Source organism: Lytechinus variegatus, chromosome 11 (genome assembly GCF_018143015.1).
Source record: "Lytechinus variegatus isolate NC3 chromosome 11, Lvar_3.0, whole genome shotgun sequence".
NCBI classification, from domain to species: Eukaryota; Metazoa; Echinodermata; class Echinoidea; order Temnopleuroida; family Toxopneustidae; genus Lytechinus; species Lytechinus variegatus.
In genome coordinates this window covers 3343203-3357429 of record NC_054750.1, presented here as the reverse complement: position 1 = coordinate 3357429, position 14227 = coordinate 3343203, and the positions used below count along the sequence as shown (strand labels likewise).

At 36.9% G+C, this 14227-nt stretch overlaps 1 protein-coding gene across 2 annotated transcripts in view; it reads right to left on the bottom strand.

Moving 5' to 3' along the window:
• Window positions 1-327: 327 nt before the first annotated feature.
• Window positions 328-14227, bottom strand: part of LOC121423912 (transmembrane prolyl 4-hydroxylase-like) — a 32778-nt gene continuing 18878 nt past the window's right edge. For both annotated transcript variants that reach the window (XM_041619461.1, XM_041619460.1), the window contains exons 3-10: window positions 9862-9943; window positions 8764-9014; window positions 7820-8046; window positions 6969-7026; window positions 4962-5119; window positions 4241-4331; window positions 3002-3128; window positions 328-2658 (exon numbers count right to left, since the gene is read on the bottom strand). In XM_041619461.1, the coding sequence (XP_041475395.1) occupies window positions 2153-2658; window positions 3002-3128; window positions 4241-4331; window positions 4962-5119; window positions 6969-7026; window positions 7820-8046; window positions 8764-9014; window positions 9862-9943 (1500 nt within the window). In that variant the 3' untranslated portion in view covers window positions 328-2152. The remainder of the gene's footprint in view (window positions 2659-3001; window positions 3129-4240; window positions 4332-4961; window positions 5120-6968; window positions 7027-7819; window positions 8047-8763; window positions 9015-9861; window positions 9944-14227) is intronic.

Genomic DNA, 14227 nt, shown 5'->3' with positions numbered 1-14227 from the left:
TTACCGAGATTGATCAATTTTAGCTGTAGCAAATCAGATTAAACTTGTTGTTTAAAAAAAATCGTTCACAGGGCTCTGCCATGAGTGATGTTAGACAAAGTGAATAGTAGATAAAATACTCGAAACAGGATGCAATAAGAAAAAATGGTAGATGTATTAAGTGGCCAAGTGGCAATTAGACCAAATCGTCATTAGACGAACTGATTGTAGACGAAGTATGATTAGACCATATGGGATTAGACCAAATGGAAATAGACGAAGAGGGTTTAGACCAAGTGGCAATTTTCCTTTACAGACACGTGAAATAAAGAAAGTTAACAAATTCACTGGAATGATAAAAACATTTAATGAAGTACTCATTCAGTCTATTGTATGCCTGTGTAGTAAAAGTACTGTCCGGCTTGCTATCTACATATAGCAAAATAAAATTATGTAAAATCACTTTGCAAGCGGCCATACCGGTTACGCCCGTCATAAAAATTAGAATTGCACTCCCCAAATGATCATCATTAAAAACGAAACACTTTTTTTTATCGTCCCAAATATTGGAACTCTAGAATAAAATGAACTCACTCGCAATTAAATATTCTGAACATATATACAAGATTATTATCTACGTTGCTTTCAAATGTCTCGGCATTATTTTCTTTTTTATTCAATGCGTCCGAGAAAAAACAGGTCTCGATTTTCAGAAACAGATATAATCACCAATGTGTTTTGATAACAAATATGATGAGGAGCGGCACCAGTTCGTTTTGATATAAGGGGGGGGTGCAAGGTGACTTTAGCTTATTTCTTACTTCTTAACTAAAATTGTATTAGAAAATGAAAGGCCCTTAATCCTTTTTATATCCTCCATTTCTTCCATTTTCTCTCTTGTTTTTTTTTTCTTTACTTCACGCCCATATTCCCTCTTTTTGGAGCCGGCTTTGAGTAAACGTTGGATCTCTTCTTTAATTTCAAACCCAAATACTAAGTGTCATGTGTTTGCAGAATATAAGAGTGTCGCGACTTGCCATCACTTTTTTTTCAGTTTCTGATGGCAGAAATTTCACAATTCACAACTAAAAGAAACTTTCCTGACAGGGACAATTCTAGTGGATGGGAACTAGATGTCACGATGAATGAGAGATCTTACAGTGTTACATTCAATTTACTAAAAAAAAAACTGGGGCAGCACCAAGCGAGGTCTAGCTCCTGATTGGGGGGGGGGGGGGGGGAGAAGACCTAGATGTGACGTCATTCTATTAACTCTTTGCATGGTGAATTAATTTTTGGGGATAATAATGACAATAGCTTCCATGTTATACTTTCTTTAATTCAAGATTTCCATATTGCACCGTTGATACTTATTTTTATTATATAGATGTTATCCCCACAAAATATTAGCTTATCTAATTTCAAGGTAAGGGAGAATATTACGATTGTTGAATTTATTTGAACAAATTTGCAAGATTGCAACATCAGCGCGCAAAGGGTTAAATTTAATAGCATGAGTAATATAGAACGCCAAAATTCCGTATCACCTTTCCCCCTTTATTTTTTTATCCTTTTCACTACAGTACTTGAAAAAAGCATACGGGCGGTCAACCCTCCCACTGGCTCCTTGAGCGCCATCTCTAACAGAAAAGGTTGATATTTCATGCGAGGTCCTGGCTCCCCAATCTGGTTTAATTTTCTAGCAAAATTGAACTCCAAATGAACTCGCGATTTCAGATTGAAAAGGGCTATGAGGGCTATCACATTCGATCCTTAGGTGCTTTCCTTGTTATTGTCAAAAGTTTGGACCACACTTTCCCCTACAAGTAAAAAAACTATTTTTTGGTGTGACTTTCAAAACAAGATAAGCAAGAATAAAGATTTCGCGTATTATAAAGCTTTGACTGTATGTTGCTTAAAATCATGTGACGAGAAAAGTTGCATTCCTTGTTTGAAAACAGCCAATTAACCCCTTGTAACGATGGTAAAATTAAACCAGGTCATGTCTTTCTATTTCTTAAACCCACATGTCATTTTCAGTGGTGATGAGAATTACTTTTCATTTTAATAGTTATGGCTATCGATAATAAACTACTCTGCTGATAACCTAGGGAGCTCCGGGCCGGAGCTCCCTGGGTTACTCTGCTGACACCCTTGACTTTATACGCCTATGCTATAACTCGTCGTTCTTACGGAATTCCGTCCCACTTTTATGTGTACTTGAGAAACTATCTAATCTTCCACTTTCGTCATTGTCTAACTTTTCTCTCGTTTTATGGTGTGACAAATTTTCTGCCTGTCCTTCAGTTTCCTTCGCGTGGTCGGACGAGTGGAAACCACCCTCTTGCTCAGATTTCATGTCAACGTTGTCCGATGTGTGTTCGGTAGTTCTTCGGGTATCCCCGGTTTCCGAACCGAACCCTTCGTCCTGCGCGAATTCATCATCATCACCATCCCCGAACTGCTCGTCAATTTCCGTCCCATCATCGGACAAATGTTCGGCGGATTCGGCTTCACTCGGAAACTGCTGATCGATATGTGAGTAATACCGGTCGTGAAAGAGAATCTGTCTCTCAACGTTATGGTCCACGGTGATCCAATTATTCGCGATCCATTTTGTTCCCTTGATGACGTCACAACCACCGTGCAACGAATGGTTTCGGTTTTCACCAATCCATCCTGGCGAAAAAAGTGGAAATGATGTACAAGGTTAAGTCCGAACTAATTTCCAAACAGTTCCCACCCTCGCATAAATTTCACTTGCGTACAAATGATAAACAAAAACAATAAGTAAATCAAAGCTGAGATTGAGAATGAGATGAGGAGAGACAGAGAAGGGGGTGCAAAATAACGGCTGTGTGATTTTAATATTTCTGAGGGGCTACTAAACATTTCCTTTGTATGATTCAAAAAGTGAGTAAAACCATGGAGACATATTCGGAATAATATCTTCCATGGTAGAACAATATGAAAAAAATAATGGGTGAAGGAAAAAAAAAATAACCACAGAAATATAACTTACCATTTTCTTCGTCTAAGTAGTGATTATACCATAATATTGCTTTGCCCTTTTCAGGTGGTACGACTACATTAGATTTGTAGCAATGGTTAGAAAGATCGTAGATATCATACGATATGCCATCCAGAGACTTGTGAATATAAAAATAATAAAGAAAATTTGACTCCTATGTTAGGAAACAATTAATATTGAAAAGCATAACAGTGATACAATATGACCAAGACCAAGCGATTAAACATATGTGACAACCCTCTACAAAACCATCAATGGGTTGTCAGGAAAGCTTCCCTGTCATTAGCCAAGAAATGTATTTTGGTCTTCAGAAATCAAAATGAAGAAAATCAGCTTATCTGAAAAGAGCGGTACCCTTCATGCCTTCCTCTCTGTATATACTGCATCAGAAATGTAAGTCGTAAAGGATGACCCCCCCCCCATGACAGACAAGAGACTTTATTTGAGACTGCTTCCCGACTGCTACAAGTTTCACCCCGCTTGCATAGTATTATTCATTTTTTTTTTTTTGGGGGGGTTAAGTATTTCAATCTCCAAACTTCAAAATCATTTTCTCTTTATTCATCGCAGCTCTCATTGCTTTTATTACACCTGTCTGTGTGGGTTATTATTCATCGATTGGACAACTTATTTAACTTATTTATTACAAATTAAAAGACTGCATTCCAAATGAGAACGCTAACAAGACCCATACGTTCAATCATTAGTTTTAATTATAACATAATATATTATTATCATGAACAAATTAGGAGTTATTTCTCTAAAAATCATCCAGAGGAACAACAAACATTAATTTTCACATTAACGATGTAAAATCAATGCTATAGGGGCACAATTTTGTTTATTTTTTTTATTATTAGAGGCAATAACACAAACTCTTCCACTAAAACTTTTGATGTACATGTCATCATACCCGTGCGATGGTCGTTTGTTAATTCCATTCGATGCAACGGACGTTCTATATGAAATCATCATTCTCATCACTACTTACAAATTGCCGTTGGTCATGATAATGGGCCTGCATGCTTTCGTGTCTCGCATTACGATGTCTCTAGTAAATTAAACTATGAATATTTTCATATGATATAGATCAATTATTCCCAGGGGTCATACCGTGTTACATTATCATGTGCTTGATCCATAAAGATAGGAATGATTGAATATTTTTCCCTGCGGCGATTTTTTTTCTCTCGATAAATTGATAAGCAAGATCTCGTTCAATATATTCACCTCTTGAGTAAATGTTTCATTATCCGCCACTGGAAAAGCAGTGCCGCCTCCTTCTTCAACATCATTCAAATAGTAAAGAATAGTTGCCAATCTGTCAAACAATAATAATCAGAATTCAATTTGGCCATTAGATACGCTCTCTTGTAATCCAACATCAAATATTTGCCACGAGGTGCAGATATGTCATTGGTGTAACTGGAACCTATTGATGGTGCAGGTATGGCGATTTATTGGTTCTCTGACAGATATCTAGTTAGATAGACGTATCGGTAGACAAATAAATAAATAAGTAAAATAAATAAATAAATAAATGAATATAAAAACAAATGAATAAATAGATTAATTAGTTAGATAAATAGATATATAAATGAAATAAATAGATAAATAAATGAACAAATAGATAAACATATAACTCAATAAATAACTCAATAAATAAATAAATAAATAAATAAACGAATGAATGGATGGATGGATGGAAACATAGATATACGAGTCTCGCCTAGAACGCTTTTTGTCAAAGATTTTTTTTAAATAAAAAATTGAGGCACGACTCTAAAAAAAATACAAGTCCAAGATTAGTATACTAGCATGACTCAAGCCTCTAAAACAGCACATTATATCGTCATTCTTACTGCCCTCTCGTGTCCGGTGCCCAAGAACTGACAAAAATCGCCACCCACCTCCCTTCCCCAAATCGATGAATATCCTAAAGAAGTCTTACCTACACAATCTCTTTTCAGTGAAATCGTCTTTGCTTCGGTACCTCCTCTCATCATCGCTGTCTTCGATGCCGAAGGTGTGTGAACACTCGAGGTCGTCGTCGAATTCTTCCGAGTCATAATGAGCATGATAATGACCACCGGGCTGATAACGAACCACCTGGTGCAAGGAGGCAATCGTCAGTGGAGTATCGAACATAATGATAATAATAAATATTGAATCATACCATGCACACTGGAGGCATGGATTCGTATTCCAAGGAGGTCAGGGGCGAGGCGCGAAATTTTGTTTCTTAAATCGACCATTTTAAATGTCTGTACCACAGATAAGCGGCTTTCGAGCCTTTGAACTAGGCTACAAGATTTTGACTTGTATTTTGTTGGAAACCTCGCCTCAATTTTTATTTAACAAAAAGTAGAATTCTTCCAGCTTAAGTTCGTGCTCATATTGGGGTACGATCCCGCAAACTATATAGCCTTTGTTAAGCGCCACACTGACGAGTTGCTCGAACCGGTTCCAATTACTTTGCTTTATGAATATTCATGAAGCATAGCCTTTTACGAATCAAATACTAATTTGATGCTGTGAAGAAAATATTGTAGGAAATATGATTTAGCAGACGGACAACACTTCCTGTCACAGGGAAGAGGGTGAAAAAGTAATTAAAAAAAACGAGAAAAGGGGTAAAAAAAAGCAAACAAAGAACTCGGCTATACCTCGTTAAATGGACCATTTCATCTTTTACCTCATGAAGTATTCTGTCCATTACACTCATAAACATTCATTATTGGTATATTTTAAAACAGGCCCCAGTATTGTAATTTCAAGAGAAGGGATCGCATATTAAAAATGATGAGGAACGATTTGACACAAGAATGAATGATGCAGATGAGTTATGGATATAGTTTTTTTTTTGTTATACGTCAAATCACCGTCTGCTGTGTAGCCATATTATAATTACGATAATGGAATGAAATGACAGAGAAGGAAGGGAAGCGCAAGAAAACGTGACAACTTGGTCCCTCTGGAATTGAATGACTAAAACATTCTGACAAGGTAATAATCATTACTTTTAACAAGGACAAGGTTTCAAAGTTAATATGGGAAGAGCGTAAAGTGGTGAAAAAATGCTGATTTGTGGAAAAAGATAAATGATTCAATCATTCTTGGAAGATATTGAAGGAGAGAGAGCCAAAGATGGGGGGGGGGGGATGGCGCGGGTGGGAGGGAAATATATTGTGTGATGAAAATACACGAACCAAGAGGGACCTCGTCAGAACGATCACAAAGGTATGAAAGAGAGGGGGAAATGAGGGATTTTTTCTTTTAACTCTTTGCACCCTGAATTAATTTTTGGGATGATAATGACAATTATTCCCATGTTATTTTCTTTAATTCAAGATTTCCATATTGTACCATTGATATTCATCATTATTATATAGATGTCATCCAAGAACTATAATTGCCATTTATAAGGTTATCTAATTTGAAGGTAGGGGAGAAAAGTGCAAAATTGCAACATCAGCGCGCAAAGTAAAGGAGAATAAAAAATTGATTATCAGGCAAAAATAATGGTTGATGGTATACATGCGGTACACAAAATGTGTTTTTAATGAAATATACATACTGGAAAATAGTAAGGACCCCCCGTTTGGGCAGTGCTCCTTAACTCCCAGCTGTAATACATCAGCAGATATTCATTGAGAATCCGACTCAAAATGGATGAAAAATATTGAATTTCAGTCATTTCATGTGACGGCCTCAAAATGCAGCTTTTTCTCATCAAATCCCTGAATCGTGTGTAAAGCGAATGGGCAGCATTTCTTGTTCAATCTGAAGATGACCGGCACAGAAAGAAAATCATATATTTGCATAATGCAAGATGCATAAGATCTACTATAATTACATTTTTTAATAAGCCAGATAAAACAGTTGCTCAAAAGAAATGTTACATATTACATATAAAAAACAAAAACATGCAAGTGCAAGAAAATAATGAAATATTTACCTGAAGGTGTTCACTTGTCTGGATGATTGAAGGAGGTAGTAACGTCAGACTTATTACTCTGTTCGGAGCGAAAATGAAATATATTATTATTGCTAGATATACAAGGATATCTACCCGAAGAACATTTTATTCTAAGCATGGGTCATTCCAAAACGAATACAAAAAGATCCACTTTTATTTGATTTCATAACTGAGTTTAACCTGGATTAAGGGATCATGATCGCGAGCCCTCTCTCCCTTTTCTTTTGGTTGATATTTTCATTTTCTAAATTTTTTTTACTGCTAGTCAAAAGGGCCCGTTGCAAAAAAAGTTACTTTTATTGCAACTTTCGCATCCAGTGCGAACTTCCAATGAATCCATGATTTTGGTTAGCTATTGAGCATTGCTACCATAGGTATACAATTGGATAGCAAAATTACTGGCGAGTTTGCGTCCGTAGAGACGTGGATTGAAATCTGCAACGCAGCAAACGCAATGAAAATGCAAATCAAATCACAATGAAGTCTTTGGCGACCGATGGTCGAGTCGGTGAATCGGAACAGCATGTTTCGTCCGACGTTTCAGAGCTGACGAAACATCGCCAATATGTCGTTTGTCCAGAGTAATGGATAAAACCGCCGTTTCGATTCACCTACTCTCGACAAAGACTTCAATGTCACGAAGGGAATTTGACAATAGATTCTCTACGTTCCAGTAAGCGTTTGCGTAGCTGTTGCAAAAACTCCTTATAACTCTTATGCAATGGGTCGCGAAGGCTATTGTTTTGTACACATTCATGGATGTGCCATTGGCATTGGCCGATCTTTTCGGGCAATTACATATCCAAACATAAGACTTTCTTTTCCTGTACCTGTCTTGAAGTCGTACGAGGACCTCATCTTCCGTTGTCCACTGGTCAAGCCAAGCTTGCTCGCTGACCCTGGGTTGAGTTCTCTTGGCCTCTTCCTCACCCAAGTCACCGATCACCGCCAACCACCGGTCGATCTCGTCTTCCATGGCCGGTGTGTCGGCGTAGATGAACTCGTCGACGTCGAGAAGGCAATCGCCGCCATGGTCCAACTTTTCTTTGATAAGTGCCTGCAAAGCATAAACGTCAAACAGATTTGTAGTTATATTCATTCTGATATGATCTAATGCTGGATGCGTCTTAGAATAGGTCAATAAATTGGGTTATTATGTGAATTAACAAACTCCTACGAACCCACGCTGTTTCCCAGACCTAAAAATTGTTGATCGGATATCGTTTGGGACTGGGACTGAGTTACAAATTTGTACTTGGCGCTTAGAATTGATTAACAAATTCATTGATTGATTTATTGATTGATTGATTTATCATTATTTTCATTTAATTTCTTTTCAGTCAAAAGGAATACAAAGGAGTACAAAGAGAAAATTGAAAGACCTATCGACCGGTGGCTAGGGATAGCATAAATGACTCTGTTTCCTGTGATTTAGACTTGGATCTATAATCTAAGAGTTGGGAACTGAATTCTCGAACGGGAATTATTTTATTTTGTTCATCATGCACCTATTAATTTATTAAATTACGGTTAGTGTACATCAGAAATGACCGTGTTCTCTTAAAAATACGACTTGATACAGACTGAAATAAATACCAGTTGTACCATGCAAATGACCCGTTCATGTAGTAATTATAACTAATAATTTTTGAGAGTGAAGATTTGAACATGGGAACCAGACCTTTGAGGGCAACACCCCTTTCCGGAATCCCAAATTGTCTGATTTCCGAGTCAATCAGACAATCTGACCCGGGTGTATAATACCATCGTTTACCTCGACGTGTTCTATGGTTAGATTGAAATTCTGTGCGCTTGGAAACGACTTGATGGCTTCAAAGAGCTCGGTCCCGTTGATCAGACCGTTCTGGTCCTGGTCCAGCTCTTCGAAATAGTCCAGTACCCTCTCCAGCTCTTCGTCGGTCTGGTCTGGTTTATCAGGGACGGTTTGACTGGTCTGGAGACCTTTCCTGATGGCCAGAGCCTTGATATGATCGCACTCTTCGGCGCTGAGAAAGTTTCTAATTTCTGCAAGAATCGGGAAATAATACTAAATTCAATTCAATGCATTTATTTTCTTCCGATTGACATTACATCCATTTTCATGTAGAATGTGAATGTCAATAATATCATGAATATAGTACAAAAACAATGACTGTAAAATACAGTATGTACATTATGTACATGGAAGAAGGCATAAAACACCCACAGAGCAGATGCTTGTGTCGGGATACGCCGTTATTATTAACTTTAACTTATTTTCTTTTATGTTACCCAGAGTAGCCACTTCAGTTCTTTATGAAAATTAATGTTCTCCCAGCGGGCCCTGCATAACAGTCAATTTACATTACCCTTCTCCATCTTATAGGTCGAGTGTCTAGCAAGAGGCAGATGGTCCCTTTCCTTAAAGGTCTTTGGAAGTATACTCGGACGGGGATCGAACCAACGACCTCCCGTTCATGAGGTACGCGCGCTACCACTGAGCCAACATGTCATTAAAATGCAGAGATGTACAATAGTGGTTTTTCTGTGTAATTATGAAACGCACAATTGCATGGTATTGGATATAATTTCAAGCAAGCCTGAATGATATTAATAAAACTCTGTTGTTCCAAATATGCATTTTGGCGTATAATCACTTTAGGATTGCTTCCAGCCATTTCCTATCGAAATTAGAGCTTAATGATGAATAATAAAATAATGAGGTGATACATTTTGCAGAGGACATACAACACGAGTTTCAAACTAAAAAGATCACATTACGATTTTGATGCGATTCAAATTGGGATGAGTGAGAAACGGATTTAGCCCCTAATATAACATGTTCCATTCGTTTATTTTAGTCAATAACTTCCTGAAATCATTTTTTTCTTACCAAATATTGGTGGGTTTATGGCCAGTGTCTTCATCTTTAACATCGAACCATCCTCCATTTCTACATCTTGTATGTGACCTACCTGCGTAATGAAAAAAAAAATCATGACACTTAATGAATACACTGTTAGAAAATTTATCCTTAAACTAAAAGAAGTTCCTGCAGCAGAGTCTCGAGAACACCTGTAATCTTCCCAGATTGCGTAATCTTACAGGAAATTGGTATTTGGTGTTGTAATCTTACAAATTTCCTTAAATAAAACACTCTTTTCCCCTTTTTCTAACAGACCTGTTCTGTTAAATTGCAGAAAAATTCCTGTTTCATGAATTTAAAGAATGATTCTGGTATTGCTTTCTGCAAAATCTTCTTTTATTTTTCTGTAAAATCAGGGTTTTTTTAACAGTGTAGATAGATACATATTTATGCATCGTAATTTATAGGTCTATATCAGGTAGGGGGTCCGTTTCATGGAGAGGTGCAACTATGATAAGTAACTTTGCTATAATAATTGTAACATGGCTCAAGAGGTAATAAAAACCATTTACCAAGGTTTTTTTTTTTTTGGGGGGGGTGAGTTCCATAATGGCAAAGTTACTAAAGGCAAAAATCAATCTCACAACACTTGATGCAATGTTTTTGAGCGCTTCATAATATTACCCCGCGGCTTTAGCACGGCTTCCCTGATCGGACGCTCGAGAATTCAAGGAATTCATTCCTACCGGGTACACATTTGCTACACCTGGGTGGAGAGTGGCAAATGTAGAGTAAAGGACTTGCCCATTGTGGAAGCGTCGTGGTGTAGCTACCCTGTAATCAGAGGGTCGTGTGTTCGAATCCCACCATGGCCTTGCGTCCTTTGGCAAGGCGTTAATTCACACTTTGCCACTCTCCACACAGGTGTTAAATGGGTACCCGGTAGGATGATAAAGCCTATAATGTAGTATGCCTATAGCAATCGAGTCTTGGAACTCTTGTTGGAATGCTCCCCAGGGAGTGGAGAAGGTGCATACATTGTATGCGGGCATGCAAGGATCCAATGACCGGGGTAATAATATGTCTGTAAAGCGCTTAGAGACGTCGTTCCGATGTATTAAGCGCTATATAAATGCAGAATATTATTATTATTATTGTGACTCATTATGAAATGGGGTCCCTGATCATAGGAATTGAACTATACTTTAGAGCATATGAATTCTGAATTTTCTGTATATGCAGTGTATGCTTTTTATTCAATTTTTACTCGAACAGGAAGACGAAGTTACATACGAAGACTATATTCAAATGATTCATTCGTAATATCATTGTTTATACGTGTAAATTGTGGAGAGTTGTGGCCCAGTGGATTCGTCTCCGGACCTTGGAATGAGGGTAGTGGGTTCGAATCCCAGCCATGACGAAATTTCCTTCAGCAAGAAATCTGTCCACAACGTGCTGCACTCAACCGAAGTTAGAAAATGGCTAACGGCAAAGCTTTGAGCACGGGAATCGGTTGCCAATGTTATAGAAGGGCAATCGGAGCGCCAGTGGCGTAGACAGGTCCTTAGACCTGGGGGGATGATCCCTAGCTGGGTCATACTTTATATATATATATATACATTCATATATATATATATATATATATATAAAAATATATATATATATATATATATATTTATATATACATATATATATATATAATTAATATATAAATATAAAGAATGAAGGAGATAACGTACTCGATAAAAACCAAATATCACGGGCCAAAGCAGACGAGTTAAAGATAACAAAATAACACGATCTGCCTCATGGATATCACTTTGCTTTCAGCAATAAACAGGGCATCCAGTAATAAACACACTTCCTTGCACATTTTTCATGGCAGTAATCTTTTGTTTGATTAATGACAATGAGTAAAGATGATCATAAGAGAAATGTCATTTGTCGGATGTCTAGTTATCGTCGTGGTCATGACAGTTCCTGCTAAACATGATCTAGAATAACTAGTATTCCTTATTTTACTAGTATAGTAGTATACTCTTTTAAAAGTAGCGATATTGTTAATGGTCAAACGAATGAATCAACAACTAAAGCAATAAACAAATAAACAGCCAAATAACTAAAAAAATATCAATTACAATTATAGTAATAGGGGTAAAATAAAAAAAGCTGAACATTATATTTCTTATCCACGTGCAGATATGCGGACGCTAAAATGATAAGCACACTCTGTTTAAAATTACCATGATTACAAAGGCTTGATTGAATTAAGTATGGAAATGAAATAAACCTCACCGGGTTGTCGGAAGTAAACTGTATAAATAGTAACTTGTTATAATTTCGATTCATTTCTTATTATGTACCTTGTTATGATGATTATGATAAAAACATAGGTAAGGAAATGTAACAAAAAAAGGAAATGTACTTGGTGAAACTCTGAATAACGATCCTTAAATGTATATGACGACGCAAGACAGTTGTTATTACTTAAAACTTGCAAGTTGTAAATGCATATAAGATGATTGACTCTGAATAAAAGTCCAATTTTGATCATGTTTGTCATTGCTGTACGTTATGATTATTACTGCTATTATTATTGATTGATTTTAACTAGCATTCATTGCTTTATTACTGTATAGTTTTGCTTCTTCCCCCACAGAAACCTGGGGGGATGATTGTACACACCATCCCCCCACCTAAAATTCTGGGGGGATGCATCCCCCCATCCCCCCCGCTATCTACGCCCCTGCGGAGCGCCTTGAGCACCTATTAAGGCACTATATGAATACTATATGAATACTAGATTATTATTCTTATACGGATAAACATCGTAAATGGTTCTTATAAATACTTAAATATAAAAAAACCCATCGTAAATGGGAAATGAAACATATGTGTATTTTTTAAACAACATATTGTTGAAGAAAATATTTCATGTTTTTGAAAGACCGACATTGTTTTCATCATTTGCAATCATTTCGACACGTGTTTATCTATCAATTAATCATTTCTAAGTAAAAAAGAAAATATCAATCAGTTAACCAGTGAATTTACATAGAACGAACATTAATGCTGAGATTCTATGCGAGATAGGCAATCACACCGTTATAACAGGGTGATGAATAAATTTTCTTTCAAAAACAGAGATTGAGATAGAGATAGAAATTTGGTTACTGAATTAGAGAAAACGAACCTGGTGGGTGTTTCATAAAGCTGTTCGTAAGATAAGAGTGATTTTAAGAACGACTGGTGATCCTTTCTTGTGGTAAATGGTATATACATTGGCGAAGGTTAAGCGCGTAAGAAAGGTTCACCAGTCGTTCTTAAAGTCGCTCTTATCTTACGAACAGCTTTATGAAACAGCCCCCGGTATTTATTTTCATGTGAGATAGTACATCAAGATTGTGCGATCGTTTGGGAGCATTTTAGATGCAATATTTTTTACACACGATCGCCACTGTCGCGAACAGTCGCATATTGTAAAAGAACTTACATACAAACTTAAATGGAGGTTAATTAACCTATACCAATCATAAATCAGAAATGATCTTTTTGGAGGAAATATAAAGACCGCAAGACACGGAAGAACGACCGCAAAAAGGGAGGGAAAAAGGAAAGAGAAGGTTGAAAATGAAAGAGAAAGGAAGAGAGCATAGGTAAATTAGAATTATGGTTCCGTGGTGCTAGAAGTTGATTTTGTTTAATTATGTATAGAGCACGTATTATGAGGACGAAACATGAGACGGGCGGGAAAAAAAACGGGGCACCATTATTCACTTACAAATATGGTTATTAATGTCTCTGACGAAATATAAGATCCGAGCCCTGAAGTGATGTTTAATCTAAATATGACATTTCATGGAGTGTTGATAAATATGTACTTGACATTTACATCATTTTATTTTTGGTAAAAATGAGTCGAAAGAGGAAGTTATTGAAACAGGAACATTTAAGTGGATTGCATGATGAGTGCTTTGTTTTGTGACTAGATCGTTCAATCAAGACACTCACCATTTTTTCTTCGTCTCCTTATCATGCTTATCGTCCCCTTTTTTCAACATTAATATCGACGGCAGCAGAACCCCCACTCACTTGCTTTATCTTGCCTATCTTTCTTTCTTTTCTCCTCATCCTACTCCCTCTCACCCCCCTCTCTTTCTTTCTTTCATTCCCTTTCTGCCACTCACTTATTATCTCCGTATAGGTGTTCTTTTTCTGTCTATAATTTCATGAATCTTGAGTAACATAATTATTTTAAAACAAGTTACGTCAATGATGACGTTGTTCATGCGGTTGGCGAATATAAAAAGACAAGTATCTGGACCATTGATTTTAAAATTGTAGGAATAAGAAAGTCGTTACGTTTTGTTATTAAAGGGATGATCCGGGC